This window comes from Bombina bombina, chromosome 5, assembly GCF_027579735.1.
Source record: "Bombina bombina isolate aBomBom1 chromosome 5, aBomBom1.pri, whole genome shotgun sequence".
NCBI classification, from domain to species: domain Eukaryota; kingdom Metazoa; phylum Chordata; class Amphibia; order Anura; family Bombinatoridae; genus Bombina; species Bombina bombina.
The window spans coordinates 682,397,591-682,422,329 of NC_069503.1; the positions used below are offsets into that span (position 1 = coordinate 682,397,591).

At 38.3% G+C, this 24,739-nt stretch overlaps 1 protein-coding gene across 3 annotated transcripts in view; it reads left to right on the forward strand.

Annotated features, from left to right (window-relative positions):
• Window positions 1-24,739, forward strand: part of LOC128660697 (serpin B6) — a 118,978-nt gene that overhangs the window by 57,159 nt on the left and 37,080 nt on the right. For all 3 annotated transcript variants that reach the window (XM_053714654.1, XM_053714653.1, XM_053714656.1), the window contains exons 3-5: window positions 6,577-6,714; window positions 9,680-9,797; window positions 18,698-18,840. In XM_053714654.1, the coding sequence (XP_053570629.1) occupies window positions 6,577-6,714; window positions 9,680-9,797; window positions 18,698-18,840 (399 nt within the window). The remainder of the gene's footprint in view (window positions 1-6,576; window positions 6,715-9,679; window positions 9,798-18,697; window positions 18,841-24,739) is intronic.

Genomic DNA, 24,739 nt, shown 5'->3' on the forward strand with positions numbered 1-24,739 from the left:
GGAGGGTGGGGGTTTGTAATGTTAGTGGGTCTTTGTAAAAAAAAAATTCAGGTAAAAGAGCTGTTTAACTTGGGGCAATGCCCTACAAAAGGCCCTTCTAAGGGCTATTGGTAGTTTATTCTAGATTATTATTTTTTTTAAATGGGTATTAGAATAGGAATATTTTTTATTATTTTTGATAATTTATTTGTTATTTTGTGTCAGTGTTAATTTTGACGGCAAATTTCAATTTAGTCTTAGTTTTAGTCTTTTGACTAAAATGCCATTTTTGTTTTAGTCGTCTTTTAGTCATCTGAATTGTTTTAGTTTTAGTCTAGTTTTAGTCGACTGAATGTCCAGTAGATTTTAGTCGACTAAATCTCCAGTAGATTTTAGTCAACTAAAATCTAAGGGGTTTAGTTAAAGTGTAATGCATTATTTAAGCATTTATCTATAATTTGCAAACTGATTATATACTCCAGGAGTAAACATAACACCTGTTAATATTTATGGTATTAAGGTTTAAACATGCATTACAGACACAAATTTAGTTGTTGTGATAGGTAACATCTTTATTAAACTTAAAATTAAATAAAACCAAGTTTCATAAACAAACAGACGTGCAACTTTAAAATATAAAAAAACAAAACTGTAAACTGTATTGTCTGTATTGCACATATTACCTAATATAAAAACTTTAACAGTTCTCTGTTAATAATTAAAACAAGAATCAAGTAACTCAACACAACAAAAAGTTTCTGCAGCTAGCACAGGCACAGCATAACTTAAACCATTATTCGTGGGTTATGCTTATTTCTATAGGAAGAATCACAGATTTGAAAAATTTTTGGCAACGATATTAGCACTGCTCTAGAACTTCCAAACTCATTATATACTCCTGGAGTAAAGGTTTATTAACCTGTTTTTATTTATGGTATTAAGGTTTGAACATGCAATACAAATTTAACAGATTTAACTGTTGTGGTATATAACATGTCTTTATATATCTTAAAATTTAATAAAATTAAGTTTCGTAAATTTTACAAAAGAGCAGTAATTGGATATGGATTGATTATAACACCTTGCATAAAATGTTTTTGTCAGCAAATTTTGATTTAGTTTTAGTCAGAGTCTTTTGACTAAAATGTCATTGTGATTTAGTTTTAGTCAGTCTTTTGACTAAAATGTCATTTTAGTTTTAGTCGTATTTTAGTCATCAGAATTTCTTTAGTTTTATAGTCATTTTAGTCTAGTTTTAGTCGACGAAATTAACACTGTTTTGTGTAATGTATTTTTTTTTTTTTTAATTTTGGGGTGGGTTTTTATTTTTAGATTAGGGCTTGTGCAGCAAAAGAGCTAAATGCCCTTTTCAGGGCAATGCCCATACAAATGCCCTTTTCAGGGCAATGGGTAGATTAGGTTTTACTTTATTTTTATTTTGTGGGTTTGGGGGGTGGGGTTTTTTTGTAGCAAAAGAGCTGTTATTTTTAGGGCAATGCACTACAAAAGGCCCTTTTAAGTGCCCCCAAAATGCCCTTTTAAGGGTCCTTGGTAGTTTGGGGGTGGGGGGTTGTATACGGTTAAGGCATGTGTTTTTTGTAGCAAAAGAGCTGTTAACTTTAGGGCAGTGCCCTACAAAATGCCCTTTTAAGGGCCCCCAAAATGCTATGCAGCAAATGCCATGTAACATCAATAACATCCATTCAGTTAAAGGGACAGTCTACACCAGAATTTTTATTGTTTAAAAAGATAGATAATCCCTTTATTACCCATTCCCTAGTTTTGCATAACTAACACAGTTATATAAATACACTTTTAACCTCTGTGATTACCCTGTATCTAAGCCTCTGCAAACTGCCCCCTTATTTCAGTTCTTTTGACAGACATCCATTTTAGCCAATCATATCTGGCTCACTGGAACTCCACGTGCGTGAGCACAGTGTTATGTATATGACACACATGAACTAACACCCTCTAGTGGTGAAAAACTGTCAAAATGCCCTGAGAGAAGAGGTGGCCTTCAAGGGCTTAGAAACTTAGCATATGAACCTCCTAGGTTTAGCTTTCAACTAAGAATACCAAGAGAACAAAGCAAAATTGGCAATAAAAGTAAATTGGAAAATTGTTAAACTTTCATGATTCAGATAGAGAATGTAATTTTAATTTTGGACTAGACTGTCCCTTTAAGTAGAAAACCATGTGGTAAAGAAAATAAGGACAGTTGACAAAAAGATAAAAAAAGATTAAAAAGTGGGCTATTGAAACCTTTATTTTTTTCATGTTAATTGCGCAATTCAGTAACTATTTAGCTGGCCACTTGTGGACCAAGTGATTGAGGAGACGGGATGAAGTATGATTGTCACGCTAGGGACCCAATTAAGTATTAATGACATTGCATAAATGTAGAAATATCAAAATATATGCCATAATAAAGCAAGAGCATAATTGTAGTTTTGTAATATAAACTTATATTGGGTTTGGATTAGATTCTCAGCGGATAAACACTGCTTAAAGGGACAGTCAACACCAGAATTTTTGTTGTTTTAAAAGATAGATAATCCCTTAATTAGCAATTCCCCAGTTTTGCATAACCAACACAGTTATAATTATATACGTTTTACCTCTGTAATTACCTTGTATCTTAGCCTCAGCAGACTGCCCCCTTATTTCAGTTATTTTGAAAGACTTGCATTTTAGCCAATCAGGGCTGTCTCCATGGTAAATTCACGTGCATGAGCTCAATGTTATCTATATGAAACACGTGAACTAATGCCCTCTAGTGGTGAAAAACTATCAAAATGCATTTAGATTAGAGGCGGCCTTCAAGGTCTAATAAATTAGCATATGAACCTCCTAGGTTTAGCTTTCAACTAAGAATACCAAGAGAACAAAGCAAAATTGGTGATAAAAGTATATTGGAAAGTTGTTTAAAATTACATTCCCTATTTGAAACATGAAAGTTTTTTTTGGACTTGACTGTCCCTTTAAGATCTATATTGAGGGGGGGATTGATAAACAAATACTGCGGGAAGTAAACTGGCTATATACAATAGAGACAAAATCAATAATGAAGCCAACTAGAAGACTATGCTAACACACCAATAAGAAGTAAAGTAATACATCCTATATAGAAAGTTAACATAGATAAATGATTAGAACAGCCAAGTAACTCCTATAATGTGTGCACAAGGTCTTATGATGTTAGGTATAGTTGAGCCAAAAACAAGTTGAGTACATTCACAGTGCTAAATAATATCTCCGCTCCGGCTGCTGGCAGAGACATTGCAACAGCCCTCTCATGGATATCATCTTAATATTTGCTAAGACCATATATAGGAATAACCCATCTCTAGTTCCACTTATGAAATATAGCTCATAAACCATAAAGTGACTTGCTATTGGAAATATCTAATTGTGTTAACATAACAATTAGGAACAATTTGACAAAAGCTACCCCAACATGTGGACTATTTTACAGAACATACTGAGGTATTACCGATATATAAAACTAACCTTCAACATATGAGCATCTGATATTCTAAATATTGCCAAAGTTAACTGTCTTCTAGGTTCTATGATGTGTACAACTGAAGTACCTGGTTTAGATGATCGTCAAACAGATAGTGGGAATATAGAGTACCATAATTTGTAGAACCATTCATTTTGGTAGAAAACATGATATACCTGTGTCAGTTTAGACATTAAACATATAGCTGCATCAGAAGGAATACTACCTGCATATGCTATAATATGCTGTAGAGCTTTGTCTGTTAAGAGTATGGTGCAGGCTGCTTTATCTCCTAAATGTATCCTTTGTAAACTCACATAACGGTGTGACCCCAGTTAAGTCTAAGTGACCCCGTTGTATCCTATCTTGCTCGCATTCCAGCGATATGTTAGGGAGCTGAGTAAAATATATGTGAAGGGTAGTAAGCAGTCCGGAATAGCTATATTAACCACCCCTTGTCACTTCAGAATTACAGGATGTATAATCATACCATAGATGTGGTGTTTTACAAACATTTGGCAGTAAACAACGCTATTTCAATAAATATATATATAACATAGTAAGGAAAGATTGCGTACCAGTATTTACAGTGATAAGAGCAATTACAATAGTATGTGAACAAATAACTGGAATAAAATAACTCATAGCATTTCAAAGCTGGTGAAGAACAAAATTTAAGTCTAATTAAAGAATGTGCCCAAAGTCACCAGCTATTAGAAGGGTCTCCCTGGTAGTAGCGTAGCTTTATGCCCGAATGAGACCGTATAGCTGAAACGGGTAAGAGCCTCCGCCTAACCCACTCCCGAAGCATCAATCTGGTTCACATGCTGTATGTAGTAAGACTGGAGTATAAAGTAAGAAGCTGGTTCGCAATTTTGTGGACGTGTATGGTCAAGTAGCTTACAGTCCTCAGGAGATAGTAAGTCCTGAGTGGATGAGTTTCTGTGGGATCTCGATGTCAATAAATGCCTCAACGGAGGTTGCTCCCAGGCTCTTGTGTTTAGGATCACTCTTGGCTATGTCCTGCTGCAGAAATTCTGCCTGGCTCCAGATCTCAGAAGACATGTCCGCCGACACTCTCTTATGAGGGTCTCCCTCTGCACAATCAAGTACTTAACATTCTGCTCAAAGGGGCCAGCCACAGCCCCCGGAGCAGAGCTGTTGCATGATGGGATGTGTCCCTTAGATGTACTGAAGAAGCTAGAGATCCACTGTGTTTGCCACGGTCGGTTCCCCTTGTAAATGGGGTTGTTCTTTGCGGTACAGCAGTGTGGCACAGCTTATCTCGTCGTGCACCAGGATCACACATTGTGTAGTGACAGTCCTTATGGCATCTGAGAGGTCGGCAAACCCGGCTGACATTCTCCTGTTGAGTTCCCTCAAAGCTTCATAGATAGCTAGGGAGACTTCCTCCCCACTTGATGTCATAGCTGTTGAAGGCCGTAAAAGCCGGGGTGTTTCCCAGTCGGCATTGGAAGTCGGGGAGAATGTCCGCTTCGGCCGTAGATCGGAGGAGACTGGAAATAGTATGTTTGTTATCCTGTCTAATCAGGGTTGCTTTTTGGGGCAAATTGCAGAGGATCAGTCCCAATTCACCGTTAGAATGAATAAATAGCTGCAGGAGTTCGGTCTGGCATGTCTTCCCTGCTTAGCTACTGGCTCCGCCCCCCGTAGCTTAGGTTTTATTTCACAGGTAAGTTTGTATTTATTTTAACTAGGTAGTTAATAGTTAATAACTATTTACGAACTAGTCTACCTAGTTAAAATGAATACAAACTTACCTGTGAAATAAAAATAAAACCTAAACTAGCTACAATATAACTATTAGTACAGGTAAGTATCTATTTTTAAATAGGAATTATTTAGTTAATAATTGTTACTGTAATTTAGCTCTATTTTAATTATGTTAAAGTTAGGGGGTGTTAGGGTTAGGTTTAGGGGTAGGGGTTAATAGTTTAATTTAGATTATTGCGATGTGGGGGGCTGGTGGTTTAGGGGTTAATAGATTTATTTAGTGGTAGTGATGTGGGAGGCCAGAGGTTTAGGGGTTAATAGCTTTATTTAGTTGCAGCGATGTCGGGGAGCGGCGTAATAGGGGTTAATAGATTTATTATAGTGTGGGCAATGTTGGGGTGCAGGGGAATAGGGATTAATAACTTTAGTATAGTGGTGGCGATATCTGGAGCGGCAGATTAGGGTTTTTTTCCCCCATAGACATCAATGGGGCTGCGTTACAGAGCTTTTCATTTCGCGATCGCAGGTGTTAGACTTTTTTCTGACCCCTTCTCCCAATTGATGTCTATGGGGGAAGCGTGCACGAGCATGTCAAAACAGCGCTTGTTTTTTGTGCGGTATGGAGCTTAAAAGCGCCATATCGCAAGCACAATCCGGGTTTTGAAAAACTTGTAATAGCTGCACTATAGGGGGTTAAATAACTCAACTTTTTTTGCGTTCGTTAATTTCCCTATAGCGCGCATAACTCGTAATCTAGCTGAATGTTAGCTATATGGCACACATGAACAAACGGTACGTTATTAGCTATTGACAGTCAGACTGTGATATAAGAGGTGGACTGCATAGTTTTAGAAATCAACCTATAAGCCTTTAACAAAAAATACCAAGAGAAAAAAAGCTAATTTGATGATATATGTAAATTGGAAATATAGTTTTTTTAAATAACATGCCCTATCTAAATCATTAAAGTTTACTTTGGACGTTACTGTCCCTTTATTTGTCTCATACAAGCAACAGCTGGTTTTGAGAAGGTGTAGTTTTTGAATACTAGTGCACAGGCCCTCACAGGATATGTGCGTATGCTGTAGAAAAACAGTAATAACTCTTACTAGAAGCATTTTTGCTAAAGGAAGTATATTGCAAAAATGCTTATATTTCATATTGAAATGCACCCATGCACCTTTACATTTTGACCTTTCTATCCCTTTAATTCTGCAAATGTAGTGTCTGTTTTACTCACAAACACCTTGTTGACCACCACCACTTACCTAATTTCTTTTTAGAAACTTTATTTATAATATACATAATTATTTTTTGTCTTTCATATTTCGACTGACTGATTATTTGTTTGACAGGTTCTTCAGTTTTCTAAGGCAGAAGATGTGCATGCAGGCTTCCAGTCACTTATATTTGAAATAAACAAGCCAGGCACAGATTACCTCTTGAGAACTGCCAACAGACTCTATGGGGAAAAATCATTTACATTTCTTGAAGTAAGTTTGGTTACATGTCAGGTTTGTGTAGAGTTCAGTCCTTAGATATTACATAATTCTCATGCAGATCATACCACAGTTGCTACAGATTTTGCCACAGTTATTACTATATAGTTTTCTATAGCAGTTTAGACTATAGTTTAACCTTTTCTCTTGTGTGATCACAAGTTTATTTCTATTTTATTTTGTATGCATCTTTTGAGGCTCATGCAGTGCAATTCATAAAGCAACACATATTTATATAAAAAAAATAAACTTCCCAAAACTAATGCAAGATTATACATTTTTATATGCACTGCGGTCTATTGAGGTGTAGTTTATCCTGTCATAAACACATAGCACAAGAGGGTAGGGCAATTTTAACATTTGTAGCATGAATTCATCACTTATCTGTCAGATAATTGCATGTTTATCAAGTAGAATTTTACAATCTGCTCCATTTTAGACTTTATTCTCAAATGTTAAAGTACTGTATTTCATTTTTTTACAGCTCTGCATACATATGGTTGTATTGATTTTATTTGTGTGATAAGCGCCTATATACTGTAGGTTTTCTACAATGTAAAGTAGTGAGTGTACAGCCTCTATAACAGCATCAATTTGCTGTCCCCTCAAAATAACTCCACACACAGCCATTAAAGTCTAAACCATTGGCAACAAAAGTGAGTACACCCCTAAGTGGAAATGTCCAAATTGGGCCCAAATAGCAATTTTTCCTGTGTGAATGGGGAGCAGGTGTGTTAAATTTGGTGTTATCGCTCTCACACTCTCTCATATTGGTCACTGCAAGTTCAACATGGCACCTCATGGCAAATAACTCTCTGAGGATCTGAAAAAAAGAATTGTTGCTCTACATAAAGATGGCCTAGGCTATAAGAAGATTGCTAAGACCCTGAAACTGAGCTGCAACACGGTGGGCAAGACCATACAGTGGTTTCACAGGACAGTTTCCACTCAGAACAGGTCTTGCCATGGTCGACCAAAGCAGTTGAGTGCACATGCTCAGTCATATCCAGAGGTTGTCTTTGGGAAATCGACTTATGAGTGCTGCCAGCATTGCTGCAGAGGTTGAAAGGTTGGGGGGTCAGCCTGTCAGTGCTCAGACCATACGCCGCACACTGCATCAAATTGGTCTGCACGGCTGTCGTCCCAGAAGGAAGCCTCTTCTAAAGATGATGCACAAGAAAGCCTGCAAACAGTTTGCTGAAGACAAGCAGACTAAGGACATGGATTACTGGAACCATGTCCTGTGATCTGTTGAGACCAAGATACATTTATTTCGTTCAGATGGTGTCAAGCGTGTGTCGTGGCAACCAGGTGAGGAGTACAAAGCCAAGTGTGTCTTGCCTACAATCAAGCATGGTGGTTGGTGTATCATGGTGTGGGCCTGCATGAGTGCTGCCGGCACTGGGGAGCTACAGTTTGAGGGAACCATGAATGACATGTACTGTGACATACTGAAGCAGAGCATGATCCCACCCTCCCTTTGGAAACTGGGCCGCAGGGCAGTATTAGAACATAACAACCCCAAACACACCTCCAAGACGACCACTGCCAGCTGAGGGTAAAGGTGATGGACTGGCCAAGCATGTCTCCAGACCTAAACCCTATTGAGCACCTGTGGGACATCCTCAAACGGAAGGTGGGGGAGCGCAAGGTCTCTAAAATCCACGAACTCTGTGATGTCGTCATGGAGGAGTGGAAGAGGACTCCAGTGGCAACATGTGAAGCTCTGGTGAACTCCATGCCCAAGAGGGTTAAGGCAGTGCTGGAAAATAATGGTGGCCACACAAAATATTGACACTTTGGGCCCAATTTGGACATTTCCACTTAGGGGTGTACTCACTTTTGTTGCAAACAGTTTAGATATTAACCCTTTGAGTGCTAATGACGGCTCTGAGCCGTCAGAGTTTCCCACTCTGGTGCTAATGATGACTCAGAGCCGTCACTAGCACTCTCCCACCTTGAGGGAGATATGGGTGCTCCCATCCGCTCCTACCCCGGCGATCGTGCCTGTAGAGTGACAGGCATCGCCGGGGCTTCCCGTTTTGCGTGGTGACGTCACGCGCAATAACGTGATGAGGTCACCATGCAACTTTATTTATACTTAACAATGTTAAGTATAGGAGCAGGGGTCATGCTGCTTAGAAGCCTGTATCTCGGGCATCTAAGCAGCTACAGACCCCCAAGACCCACCATTGGAAAGGTAATAGCCTAACCTTTCCAGTGTACGTCTTGGGGGTCTGAAAACAATTAAAAAAAAGTTATAAAAACAATTGTTAAAAAAAAAAAAAAAAAACCATTAAAAAATCTTAGCACCCAGGTGGGAAAGTGCTTAGCACTCAAAGGGTTAATGGCTGTGTGTTGTTATTTTGTGTGTGTGTGTATATATATATATATATATATATATGTGTGTGTGTGTGTATGTATGTGCATACACACACTCAGACTTCCATTTTTGGTATATATTTTTGTAAACAGCTGCGGGAATACCAAGCTTATCTGAAAATCAAGCCATTTATTTAATTTTTAGATGTGCAGATACATACACACACATAGAAAGAGATTTATATATTTTTTTTTTTTCTCTACTCAAGCACTAAGGTTTGGCAAATATCTGTATCTTGACATTTGAATGGTAGAACAAATGTTCGTTTACATTTGTTCTGTTACTCATGCATGCAGTATGTTTCTATAGAACTAATTTTAACATTTAAATATTTCACCTGATTCCATAAAACTTACATTGAAGTCTGTACATATTCACATTAGTGTTTTAAAGGCAATACAAATATATTGGGGTGAATCACAATTCTTTAAAAAAAAACAATAAAAACTATCTATTTTCAACAGGAAATCTCCATTAAATCTATTGTGATTTTTCTAAAGTATTATGTTCATCCCATTGTTTTTCATTGTATTTCAAAAATTCCATTGTTTGATGTTGATATATTTTATTGCTAAGGAATTTCTAGGGAAAGCTGTAAAGCATTATCATGCGGATGTAAAAGCAGTAGACTTTGCTGGAAAATCAGAAGACTGCAGAAAAGAAATAAATGACTGGGTGGAAACCAAAACTGAAGGTGAGGACATTTTAACTGTTTGGGGTTATGTTAAATGTAACCACTACGTTCTGTTTTTATAGAATTATGGGTAAAAAATTAAAGCAAAAAAATTGTAAAGAACACTACAATATTACCCAAGCAGCTCTGGGTAAAGCCAGAAGTAATGTAATTTCCCCATCTACTTTTTTTTGCCTCTGCCTGTAGAGTTGAAGGAATGCGCCCGCAGATCCTCTGGCATCCACCCCAAGTAAACCTTGGGGAACGAAGTTTACAAGGGGGGTTTGCCCCCCTTGAACCCCCCAGGCGGAAGCAAAAAAGATAGTGAAGACTGCGAATTATAGCGCATGGTATATATGTTTGATAAATGTGATTGAAATGTGCTAAAAAGCAGGGAATTTTTTTTTTAAATGAAATATATAGAAGATGTGGGAATTACAGTGCATCAGATATATGTTTGATGCAGTGACTACTCTGAGTAGATTTATGATGTTACTTCGGGCTTTACCCAGAGCTGCTTGGGTAATCCTAGGATTACCCGGGTATTGCTTGGGTATCCAAATTGAGGTCATTTGAACTTTTCATATTTTGCAACATAGTAATTATCTCTTCTTTCTTCAATTTTTTTCTTCTATTTTTTGCAAGAATTGTGTACTACATAATATTTTGGGCTTTAAGTATTTTTGTGAAGATATATCCTGGTTAAAGGGATATGAAGCACAACATTTTTCTTTCATGATTCAGATAGAGCATACAAATTTAAAGTGACAGTCTAGTCAAAAATAAACTCATGATTCAGAAAGGACATGTAGTTTTAAACAATTATTCCAATTTTACTTTTGTCATCTATTTTGCTTTGTTCTCTTGATATTCTTAGTTGAAAGCTAAACCTAGGTAGGCTCATATGCTAATTTAGTAGCTCTTGAAGGCCGACTCTTATCCGAATAAACTTTGAGATTTTTTTTTCAGTTCATGTGTCATATAGATAACATTGTTCTCACGCACGTGACGTTACCTAGGAGTTAGCACTGATTGGCTAAAATTCAAGTCTATCAAAAAACTGAAATAAGAGGGCAGTCTGCAGAGGCTTAGATACAAGGTAATCTCAGAGGTTAAAAGTATATTAATATAACCGTGTGGGTTATTAAAAATTGGGGAATAGGTAATAAAGGGATTATCTTTTTAAACAATAAAAATTCTGGTGTTGACTGTCCCTTTAAACAAGTTTCCAATTTACTTATATTATCAATATTGCTTTGTTCTCTTGGTATCTTTTGTTGGAAGAGCAGCAATGCACTACTGGGAGCTAACTGAACCCCTCCAGTGAACCAATGAGAAGAGGTATATATGTGCTGCCACCAATCAGTAGCTGTTCCCCAGTAATGCACTGCTGCTCCTAAATCTACCTAGGTATTCTTTTCAAAAAAGCATACCAAGAGAACAAAGCAAATCAAATACATGGAAGTAAATTGGAAAGTTGTTTAACATTGAGTGCTCTGTCGGAATCATGAAAGAAAAATTTGAGGTTTCCAGTCCCTTTGATAAATCAGTCGGATTGCTCTCAAAATGTTTTGCAAATGTTAGTGAAACATTTAAAACTGATTTCATGGCGCTCTTAAAGGGACAGTATACACCGATTTTCATATAACTGCATGTAATAAACACTATAAGGAAGTATATGCACAGATACTGATATGAAAATCCAGTATAAAACCTTTTTTTAAAACTTCCTTATAAGCTCCCAGTTTAGCACTGTTGATGAGGATAGGCTGCGAAACCCAGTGAAAGGGAAATCGGGAAGAGCAGACCCCCCCTCCCCTGCATATGAAAAGACCCTTGATACAAACAGGAGTAAGCTAGAATCTGTAGACATCAGTATACATCTAAATATTTCGTGCTTGGTTAGGAGTCTGAAAATCAGCATAATGTTATTTAAAAATAAGAAAAACTATAGATTGTTGCAAAACACTCCCGGATAGGCTATATAAAGAAATAATCTACAAAACATTTATGCAAAGAAAAATCTAGTGTACAATGTCTCTTTTTAAGAGAAAGAAGATTACTAATTACACCCATTAGCTCTAGAAATTTGAAAATATCCTTATCTTCTCATCATCCAGATGGAACACGAACATCACACACAATATTTTATATCAGTAATTTACGTTTCTTGAAAGCAAGATGTTACCTTTTGTATTATGTAGTCTATTATATAATTCCTGATAAAAGTATTAACCCCAGACTATTAGCTGACTTAGCCTTGAAGTGCAACTGTGCACGCGCAGCTCACTACGCTATTTGCGCAACTAAAACAGTAAGGCTGCTTACTGTAAACAGGTAATCTAGCGTAGCGAGCTGCTTGTGTGCAGTTGCACTTCAAAGCTAAGTCTGCTAATAGTTAGACGCACGGGAGCGTGCTGTAAGTAAATTCCATGGGGCGCATGGTGAGGCTCCTATTGGCTGGAAGAGCTGCCAGTCACATACCACACTAAGAAAATCTATGACAGAGGCTGCATTAAAGCAGGTAACGGAGCCTCACAATAATGGTGTTTTATAGAAGTTGTATTCGTTTTTGAAGAAAATAAGCACCTCGATAGGCTTATAATTACCAGAGCTTTCAATATATCTAAAGTTAGTGAGGTGAATCACTTTAAAATAAAAATCCTAACTTTACATTAAGTTAAGAAATCCTAAAATAATACAAAAAAAAGCTAAGATTACAGAAAATAACAAACTAAATTATCCAAAATAAAAAATATTTTTCCTAATCTAATACCCCCTTAAAAACAAAAAAGCCACCCCAAAATAAAAAGCCCCCTAATCTATCAAACTACCAATAGCCCTTAAAAGGGCCGTTTGTACGTCATTGCCCTTAGTTTAACAGCTCTTTTTCTTAATTACAACCCCCTCCAAAATAAAAAACACCTAACTAAAAAAAAACAACTAATCTACCCATAGCCCCTAAAAGGACATTTGTATGGGCATTGCCCTTAAAAGGGCAATCAGCTCTTTTTTTACTGCCCATAAAAATAAAAAAGCTCTAATCTAAAAAAAAAATACAACCACAAAAATAAAACTAACACTAACCCTATAATAGGTATTCACCATTGTCCGGAGATCCATCTTCTTTCTGGCGGCGAAAGGTGGCTCCATCTTCCTCCATCGTGGGACTATTTTCTTTCTTCTTGCCGGAGGTGCGTAGCGGTCTTCTGAGGCACGGATCCGGAGCGGTGGTCGTCCCCGGCTGCGGTGGTCATCTTCGATGTGGAGGTCATCTTCATGCTTTCGTCTACCGCTCACTTTAGATTGAAGGCAAGGTACCCCTTTTTATAATTGCTGAAAATGACTAAAAATTTAAAGTCAGCCAATAGGATAAGAGCTGCTTACATCCTATTGGCTGATTTGACCTCCACATCGAAGATGACCGCCATCGTCGAGGACGAACAACACTCTGGTTTCCGAGCCTCAGAAGACAGCTTCGCAACTCTGGCAAGAAGAAAGAAGATGGTCCCGCGATGAATGAAAATGGAGCCACCTGGATGAAGACCTTTTGCCGCCGGAAAGAAGATGGATCCTTGGACAATGGTGAGTACCTATTTTGGGGTTAGTGTTATGTGTTTATTTTTTATTTTTATGGTCAGTAAAAGAGCTGATTGCCCTTCTAAGGGCATTGCCCATACAAATTCCCCTTTAGGGGCAATGGGTAAATTAGTTCTTTTTTTTTTTCCTTAGGTGATTATTTTGGGGGGGTTGGTGGGTGGGGGGTTTGTAATTCTAGGGGGTACTTTGTATTTTTTTTTTAATAAAAAGAGCAGTTAAACTTAGGACAATGCCCTACAAAAGGCAATTTTAAGGGATATTGGTAGTTTGTTAGATTAGGGTGCTTTTTTTATTTTGGGCTTACTTTTTTGTTTTTAAGGGGGTATTAGATTAGGAATTACATGTTTTTAATTTTGATAATTTAGTTTGTTATTTTCTGTAATCTTAGCTTTTTTTATTTTTTGTAATCTTAGCTTTTTTATTTTACTGTAATGTTAGCTTTTTAAAAAAAAAAGTAATTTGTTTTTTATTTCTGGTAGTTTTTAATTAATTTTTAAGGTAGATAGTATGTTATTTCCCTCTTAATATAAGGAGAGTCCACGGCTTCATTCCTTACTGTTGGGAAATACTGAACCTGACCACCAGGGGGAGGCAAAGACATCCCAGCCAAAGGCTTAAATTCCTCTCCCACTTCCCCCATCCCCCAGTCATTCTTTGCCTTTCGTCACAGGAGGATGGCAGAGAAGTGTCAGACGATTTTGGAGTTGTTCCTCAGGAGGGGTATATGCCCTTCAATGTGGGACTGGAGTTTTAAGTAGTCTTGTCAGCCTCTCAGTGAGAGCATTGACAAAAGTTAGAGTCTGTAGATGCAGGGGGAGTCTTCCTGCGAACCCATCCAGACTGCCTGCTAACAGCTCCTTAAGCAACCAGTGTTGACGAGTTTCACTGTCTGCTTTTTCTTCACTCAAATCCATGTCAGGAGCGATGCTACAAGACTGTCTTGAGAGGCTGTGTTTCTGTTCCACAGCATGGATTCTGGTAAGATATTTAAAATTTTTACATATGTTGAAAATGCTAGAAGACAGGGTCACAGTGTGGCTCCTTTTATCTTAATAGAATCTTGGGTTAATACCTCCTGAGGGAGGTTATTGAACAGTGGGGATTAATCATGCTTTGATTTTATGCTGCTTTATGTGGAGATTGATTGGGCTCATAGACTGTTGTTATGCGGTAAAGGAACACACAGGTTTTTACTTTCACTTTGAACACTGCGCAGTTTGTAGCTTGGCACGCTTTTTCTCATAGCAGGGGTGGTTCTGTCTTGCGCACCACGTGACCGGGCGTGGTCACAATTTCGTTTTCCATTTACTGACCGAAATAGCTGTCGTAGAAGACAATTGTTTCTCTGTTTGCCTGGGTCTAGGAGGTGATGAGTGCCCCAGTCATTGGGAGTATAAAGGTGCAGTTTGGTGAGAAATAAAAAGATAATTTATTCTTGTCCTACTGTTATTAGCGCAAGCTATGGAGGATTCTGATATGCTTGAGAGTACTCCCTCTATCCTTAATAGTAATCCCTGTCTATATTGTGAGGAGGCCTTGGTATGCCCGCTCTCTCAACTATGTTCCATATGCATAAACAAGGTGGTTATGTCTAGGAAGGTTATCCCCTTTAGTAATACTGAGTCATCTACCTCTGAAGACTCGCCGTCCCTCGAGGTGCATACCCATCAGTCATCTCCCTCATCGCATGCAGCTTCCCTTAACACCCCTGATCCTCCGTCTGGAGGGAGCCTTTTACCATTAGACTTTACTGCGCAGTTAAAGACGACGGTGTCTGAGGCTCTTAGTGCTTTACCTCACCCTGCAAAGCTCAAGCAAAAGGTTAAACATAGCTCTCCGGTCCAGGGGTCATCCAGTGATTTATTAGATTTGTCTGTTTTTCAAGTATCCAAGGATGGGTCACACTCTGAGTCTTCAGAGGGTGAACTTTCTAGAACAGAGTCTGCTTCCTCTAGGCCTTCGACTGCGGAGGAGCCAGCCTTTAGATTTAAAATTGAACACTTATGATTTCTTCTAAAGGAGGTTGTGTCAACATTAGAGGTTCCAGAGGCCAAGTTGCCTGATGAACCTTTGATCCCAAAATTAGACAGAATGTACAAGGAGAGGGTAGCACCGCTAACTTTTTCTATACCTGTAAACAAGATAGGTTTCAAATCTCATCCATCCAAGGGCAGATTTCTCCTCTCAAGCCTGTCTTCCCGACCAGAAAAGAGGGAAGCCTTTCTGGGGTGCGTGCAGGATCTGTCCTCCTTAGGGGTCATTGTCCCGGTTCTTATCGCAGAAAGAGGTTTGGGATACTATTCAAACCTGTTTGTGGTCCTAAAGAAGGAGGGAACTTTCCGCCCGATTCTGGACCTTAAGTGCTTAAACAAGTTTCTAAATGTCCCCTTGTTCAAGATGGAGACAATAAGGTCCATCCTTCCTCTAGTTCAGGAAGGACAGTTCACGACCACTATAGATCTGAAGGATGCCTACCTTCACGTTCCAATCCACAGGGACCACTTCCAGTTCCTAAGGTTTGCGTTCTTAGATCAGAACTTCCAGTTCATTGCTCTTCCGTTTGGTCTAGCTACTGCTTCTCGAATCTTTACAAAGGGGCTCTCCTGGCCGTCGCCAAAACCTAAGGTATAGCAGTAGCTCCCTACTTGGACGATATTCTGGCTCAAGCACCATCTTTTCGTCTAGCAGAGGACCATTCAGTATCTCTTCTCTCTCTTCTTCGATCTCATGGATGGAAGATAAACTTAGAAAAGAGTTCTCTTATTCCAAGCACCTGGGTAGAAATCCTGGGTACTATAATAGACTCAATATCCATGAGGCTATTTCTAACAGACCAGAGATGTTGCAAGCTAGCTTCGGCATGTCTTGCCCTCCGGACCTCCTTAAGGCCATCTGTGGCTCAATGTATGGAGGTAATTGGTCTCACGGTGTCCAGCATGGACATAATTCCCTTTGCCAGGTTCTGTCTCAGACCATTACAGCTGTGCATGCTGAGGCAGTAGAATGGCGATCATTCAGATCTGTCTCAACAGATTTCCCCGGTCGAGAGAATCGCTCTCTTGGTGGCTCTGTCCAGATCATCTGTCCCGAGAGACATCCTTTCTAAGACTATCTTGGGAGATTGTGACTATGGATGCAAGTCTATCAGGATGGGTAGCTGTTTGGGGTGCCAAGAAGGCACAGGGCCTGTGGTCTCAGGAGAAAGCGGGACATTAACCTCCTCAGAGAATTACGGCTCATTCTACTAGAGCAGTGCCTTCCTCTTGGCCCTTTAAGAACGATGCCTCAATAGATCAGATTTGTAAGGCGGCTACCTGGTCCTCCTTATATACTTTTTCAAAATTTTACAAGTTTGATGTTTTTGCTTTGCCTAAAGCAGCTTTCGGCAGAAAGGTTTTGCAAGCTGTGGTGCCCTCAGATTAGGGTCCGCCTCTCTTTTTGTCCCTCCTGTTATCATTCAGTGTCCTCTAGAGCTTGGGTTTGTTTCCCAACAGTAAGGAATGAAGCCGTGGACTCTCCTTATATTAAGAAGGAAAACATAAATTATGCTTACCAGAAAATTTCATTTCCTTCTGTATAAGGAGAGTCCACGGCCCCCGCCCGTGTTCTCCGATGGGCGGCCCCCTAAATTATATTTTTTTTCTAGCACCTTTTATACCCTGATATTTCTCCTACTGTTCTTTGTTCCCTCGGCAGAATGACTGGGGGATGGGGGAAGTGGGAGAGGTATTTAAGCCTTTGGCTGGAGTGTCTTTGCCTCCTCCTGGTGGCCACGTTCAGTATTTCCTAACAATAAGGAATGAAGCTGTGGACTCTCCTTATACAGAAGGAAATGAAATTATCTGGTAAGCATAATTTATGTTTTTATGTTAGTGTATTTTAATTGGGGTTAACTTAGGGGATGTTAGGTTAGGGGGTTAGTTATTGGGTTATACTTTACGTTGTGGGGGTTGGCAGTTTAGTGTATAATAGGTTAATTAGGTACTTTGCGTTGTGGGGGTTGACGGATTATGGGTTAATAATTTTATTAGGTACTTTGCTATATGGGGGTTGGCGGATTAGGGGTTGATATAGCGCATGCTTTGGGTGTTTGTTAAGGCTTACAGGGCATTACGGTACTTTTATACTCGGCGCAAGGCTTGCTGTGCCTGCCTATGTTTGGTGAGGTGGAATGCGTTAGTCCTTGCGCTGAATATGTGATACCAACTCACGAACGCTGGTTCTATGTTAGTTTATGGGAGTAAAAACCGTGGGCGATGTGTAAAATATATGTACGTAACTATTATGCGGCGCCGTATATTTGATCGCTCGATTCAGTTAAAAATTGTCGATGCCGGAATTTGTGCCCGACGCCGCATATGTAATCTTGCCCAATAAGAGTAAATAAAGAACAGTATAAGACTTACCCATGTACCTTTTGACTGCGTCCAGTGCTATTATATAGCGATATAAATTTGTTTGAAAATACATTTAAAGGGACAGTCAAGTCCAAAAAATACTTTCATTTTTCAAATAGGGCATGTAATTTTAAACAACTTTCCAATTTACTTTTATCAACAATTTTGCTTTGTTCTCTTGGTATTCTAGTTGAAAGCAAACCTAGGAAGGCACATATGATAATTTCTAAGCCCTTGAAGGCCGCCTCTATTTTATTTACTTTTCACAGCAGGGGAGAGCAAACTCATGTAGGCCATATAGATAGCATTGTGATCATGCCCGTGGCTAGTGGCAGACACTGCACTAATTGCCTAAAATGCAAGTCAATAGATAAGAACTAAAAGTCATGTGATTAGGGGCGGTCAGAAGATGCTTAGATACAAGTTAGTCACAGAAGTAAAAAGTGTATTAATATAACAGTGTTGGTTTTGCAAAACTGGGGAATGGATAATAAAGGGATTATCTCTCTTTTTAAACAACAAAAATTCTGGTGTTGACTGTCCCTTTAAGGGTATTAATCCACTGCATGTTGATAAAAAAAAAGCCTGTGTGATAGCCTTGTTAAGGGTTGCACTGCAGGAGAGTCCTGTCCGGATAGGGCCAACTGAAGTGTTGGATTTGGTCTAAACTCAACACTTCTAAGTTATGCTCATGGATGGATACAGAACAAATAAATTGGTCCTAATGCAACTGTGGATTCATATAATGAGAGAGGTAACACATATTTTGTGTTTTTGATGCAAAATATTATTTTTATTTTGCCTGTAACTCTGGTAGGAATGTATGTGAGTAATGTTAAATCAAATACAAATCAACTATTGTTGGTAATGAGTTAACAATTAAATTTAATCTTTTGTTTTAATTGTAATAATGCATGATTTCAGGTAAAATCCAGGACCTGTTACCAGATGGTAGTGTGGATGCCCTTACCAGACTTGTTCTTGTAAATGCAATCTATTTTAAAGGAAACTGGGCAACCCAGTTTGATAAAGCAGCTACACAAGAAATGCCATTCCGTCTCAATAAGGTAAGTGTAGAGAAAATGCTGTATTGTGGAATATGTTAAAACTGTGTATTGCTAAGCTTAAAAATAAGTTGTAAGGTTAATGTAATCTGTATTACTTAAATTGATGGTAAATCCTAGCGTTTGCCGTTCCCGCACGGCTATTGACTAACAGGTGGAAACGTCATCTCTCAGCTAGATAGCGTTCCGCCGTGGGCTGCCTTTAGCAGCTTAGCGCTGCTAACAAAGGGGCTTTCAGAATGAAGTATTTTATACTTCATGAATAAAAGTCCTCTTTATTTGTTACAATGGTAAATCCTAGTATTTCACAAACGCTGCTAACAAAGGGGCTTTCAGAATGAAGTATTTTCTACTTCATGAATAAAAGTCCTCTTTATTTGTTACAATGGTAAATCCCAGTATTTCACAAACGCTAGGATTTACCATCACTTTAAATTAGACTATGGATTGGGAAATCATTTTTGCATACATATAATATATATATATATATATATAAAGCAGTTAGAGAAATGGAGAAATACATGCCCCTGCAATAACTCAAAAAATATTAATTTATGTCCAAATGCTTGTACATTACTTTTATATTACATAGTAATATATGTTTTATTCAGCTGCATTTAAATGATAATCTTCAGTATTACTTGCTAAAGAATAAAAAATAATAAAAAATTATTTGTTCATTTACATGGAGAAAACTTCTCATGTAAAATGTATTAATCTATGTATATTGAGGGCCTTTTAGTGAGGCCCTTGGTCCTCTGAAGAGCAGATCTAAAACAGGGTGCTATATATACTGTGTGTGTGTGTGTGTGTGTGTGTGTATATATATATATATATATATATATATATATATATATATATATATATATATATATATATATATATATATATATATACATACATACATACATACATATACACAGGGCTTAAAATTTCAAATCCTAAGCTACTAGCCAGGCCAAAATGTTACTCGCCACCTCTGATCCCACACATTGCCCGCCCACTGCACCAACCCATCTTTGTATATATTTAGCCATTGAAAAACATCTTCTTGTGCAGTAATTTTAATTTTGTTTTTATTTTATACTATAACAAATTAAACAATGATAAATATAGTAATAAAAACAAGAGCAGCTGTTCTTTATTCTGTAGGGCAAGAGCGACTGCTGTGTGTGTGTGTGTAAAAGTACTTTGCTTCCCTGTGTGCTGTACACCAGTGCTAAGAAACTGTACGTGTGGTTACTATCTGCCCTGTGTCTATTTTATTTTTTATATACAGGTAGCCCTCAGTTTACGCCGGGGTTAGGTTAGGAATGGTTGTAAATCAAAACCGTTGTAAATTGAAACCCAGTTTATAATGTAAGTCAATGGGAAGTGAGGGAGTTAGGTTCCAGGCCCCTCTCAAAATTTTCATAAGTAACACCTAATACATTATTTTTAAAGCTTTGAAATGAAGACTTTAAATGCTAAACAACATTATAAACCTAATAATATAGATTGTATCATCATCATCAAACCAAGTTTAATGAATAAAAACATTTGCTAAACATCACCTAATAAAATAATCACACAGACTGCATCATCATCAAACTAAGTTTAATGAACAAAAACGTTTTTTTACTTGCATTTTTCTGCAATCAGTTCTCTGCATTGTTAGCATGTTAGATAATATTGGGTCTGCACCTATTCTATGCATTTCGATCTGCAGTGATTAATAGGCAGTTAGGCACCGTCACCTCAAGCAGCTGGACAGGAAGATAATAGGGAAGTGCCTGCTAAATTTTGCTCGATAGATCTGGTCTGATCTGTGTACACAGATCAATTTAAGGCTGTTAAGTTGCATAACTTTGCTGCAAAACAAGCGGACAGCTCCACCTACTGCCTATTTTAATTAGTGCATTGCTTTCCAAAGCTTCTCAATAGCAGTCACATTACTGAAAAAAAGGTTGTTATTCTGAAACGGCGCAAATTGAACCGGCGTAAACCGAGGGCCACCTGTACTGTATATTTTGTATATACTGCTGGCACTTGGCAGTGTTTTCATAGATACAATTTTTTTAAAAATATATATTTAATTAGATGGTGGTAGTTTTTTTTCTAATAAAGGTAGTCCATGATCCAGCCTACAAGGCAATTTCAGCAAATTTAATTATTATTTAACACAAATTATGTCATTGCATCACTCAATACAAAATGCCAGACACTTGTCTACTCAGTATAGTACTCAATACACAGCTGCTAGTCTCCTACTTGTTTTATATTCAGAACGGGCACACTGTGTAAACATTTCAAGGTTAATATTTTATGCTCATAGAATAATGTATTGAGCAATCTTCACCCAAAACTGAGTGTGGTCATATTAAAGTGTGTCAAACATCCATAGGCACCATGATGGGGGGCACAAACCCTCACTCATACATATGCCCCCTAATAGAGATTATTCCTTTCACTATAGTGATGTTATATTAATGCATGCATACACAAATTGGTAGGTAGATTTGATATTGACATTTATTAGTGATCCATCTACTTTTATACTCTGGAACCCCTATAAAGTTCCTGCAGATTAGCTGAGTGAGATGGAATCACTGCCCTAGGGCATCACAACATCTAGGTATGGGTGCTAGAATATTAGGGCTGTACGTGATGCCCTGCAGAATCTTTGAGAAAAAGTAAAGAGCACTTAGAATTATTATTTTTTTGCAGAAATTTTCCTGGGGGGAATACAATAGAAGACCTTTGGTTTACATGTTGGAATACTAATAGATTGAGACTAAATTTTGCATACCATGAAATTCTCACAGGGATAGCAAATGCAAGCTCAAAACCAAGGTTATCTTTAAATTAAAGACAAGTAGTATCATCAACCTTTTATTTTACACCTACATTAGGCAGGATCCGTGTCAAGAGATCATCATTAGTGCTTATATTAGTTGTGCACCCTTAGCATTCAACTAGATGAGCACTCATTCTCTCCTACAGAGCATAAACACACAAACCTGTCACCTACTCCAAAATTGCTGGAATACACTCAAGTTGTATATTGTTTTTTGAAAGAGGTACACTCACTCACCCACGGTTTAATTACTATATAACAGGGGTTCTCTTTTAGGGTTTACGCTAATCTCATCATTCACCCAGTCCTGCAAAGTACACTCGTGTCACACATCACTTGCACAGTCCCTCTTGCACAGCAGCAACACACAGCTGTCACTGTTTCCTTACTGAAGGAAAAACTCATAGCATTCAGGAGCAGCACACTCACCCAGCTTTGAATGCACTAACAGCTGCTGCAGCCCGTCCTGTTTCAGTCATGTGACACACTGTGATGTGGCCCGTGTACAGGAAGCCAAGTGAGTCAAACTTCTCAAACTGCAAAGTGTTTCCAGTTACTGCTATAATTTTATTACATAACTCATATACATTTTTATTACTGTGGTATTTTGAATTTAGTTACCTCTACATGATTACGCATATTCAATAGACGTAATCGTGTAGAGGGAACTAAATTCAAAATACCACAGTAATAAAAATGTACATGAGTTATGTAATAAAATTAAAGCAGTAACTGGAAATTTTGTGCAGTATTCATATAACCTAAGTAGTGTGGAAATGAGCTACTTATTAGCGAATCTGCCAGGTTGCTTTGCTAGTCCTATCTGTCATAACAAAAAGGGTACCATGACATATTCTCCCTCAAGCGAAATACACCACCCCTACCTCATTCCCTATAAAGCAAAACACTGCTTCACCCATTAAAAATTACACTCACCCATTCAGGCACTTCATCAGCACACGCTGACACACCGTTCCTTTAGTAAATCACTCAGTCTTCCTGCCGCACTAGGTGTTAACCACTTCCTGTGTGCACCATTGGCTTGTTACTAAAGAAAAGGATTCCCCTCTTTGCCAACAGGGAGCTGAAGCCTTGCGTAAAATGATAGAGCTCCATAGGGGTACGTGACACCAAGATTGTAGTAGTTAGAACTTTAAGTCACCTACCCCTGTGGAGCTCTATCATTAGAGGAGCTGGTGTCAGGAAGTTGACATAAACTGTGCTGTTGCGGTGTATTTAGTGCGCTGTCCTGGAGAGACAAGGTCGCAGTTTAGGAGCTCTGGTTGTGCCTAATTGCCTACCCTAGCCAAGGCAAAGATTGTAAAATATAAAATACCTCCAGCACGTTGCCCACGCTTCTTCTCAGGACACCGCTGCGCTCCACCGTGAAGGTGCTTCAATCTAATGACTACACGTTATCAGACACTTTTTTACATTAAAAAAATCCTGTGGCACACCACCATCCCAAAATTTTTAAAAAAAATCACATTTATTGTAGCCTAATACAGTATGTATGTATATATATATATATATATATATATATATATATATATATATATATATATACACACATACACACACACACACATATACTGTATGTATTGTGCTGTTATGCCATGCCTGCTACAAACTATACGTGACATATTGACATTCATTCACAAACAATCATGACTGTGAATGAATGCCAATATGTCATGGTTGTAAATGATGTCTGCCTGATGAGCCTGTCACATACCTCCCAATATTTCAAAATTTGAAAGAGGGACACCCCTGCACTGGGAGTAAAAAACAAGCAAAGTTTAAAAAATATGTCACACTGTTGTCAGTCTGCTGCGGGACACCTGAGGATCTCTCACGGCACACTAGTGTGCCACGGCACACTGGTTGAAAAACACTGATCTAATTCATGCAGATTTAATTTTAACATTTTTATCCTTTTAAATTCCAAGATAGTTTGTGCTCCTTTTGCCTAAAACGCGACGACTAAGCATGAAACTCATTTGTACAATGCATCAAGGTTATTTAAATACTAAATATCTTTGTAATCTTTTCTGTAAAATGGACATGTTCTTTGTCCAGCATTGGTCGTCTATGAAAAGGTCTTATTACCAAGCTCATTCCCATTGGCCTACTGCTATTACTTTAGTTAAAGGGTTATCTGGTAAATCTCCCCCTTACTTGGTACTTACTGTATATACCAATGCAATGACAATCATGTGGGCAGTTTGTCACTTTAAAGCAGTGCTTTCCAAACTGTGTGTCGGGACACACTAGTGTGTCGGCAGAAGTGTGTAGGTGTGTCCCTGCTTCAGCACAATTTTTTTTTTATTTTTTTTTTTTGGTTTCTGACTTTCCGCCTGCCTGCTACGCATATCACATGGTTGACACGTGATTGATACCTAGGGGGACACAGATCATCTTAACCTATTGGCGCAGCTCAGTGGGAACTGAAACTATTCCCATTGGCGGCACATTGGCTCCTGACTGCACGTGTAGTCTCCTTAATTGGCTCGTGACTGCATGTGTAGTCAGTAAATGAGAGAGCAGTGTGTTTGCAGCGCGGTCAGTAGTCAATCGGACTCACCGAGCTCTGGGGCGGCAGCTTAAACGCCGAGCTGAAGTCAGAGGGGTTATTTTCAGCAGCTAGCTCCCAGTAGTGCATTGCTGCTGCTCTTGATTTATGGATAGGAAGTGGAAGCTTAAGAAATGCTTGATGATGAAATGCGAATGTCTTTTTCTAATATTCCACCAAATATTCAGAAACTGTGTTCATCCCATCAACCTCATACATCCCATTAAAATATCAAGTAGCTATTGGTGTTATTAAACTTTTTTTTTTAATTCTTGCACATACATACTGTTACTTGTAAATACATTTCATTTATTATATAATTTTATGTATGTGTCCGTATCTCTTAAAACAAGTTAGTTTAACCTCCTTTTTGCTAGGACAACTGAATTACTGTGTCACGAAATGATGTAGGTCTAAAAAGTGTGTCACCAACATAAAAAGTTTGGAAAGCTCTGCTTTAAAGGAACAGAAAACTGCAATATGAAAATGCCCTA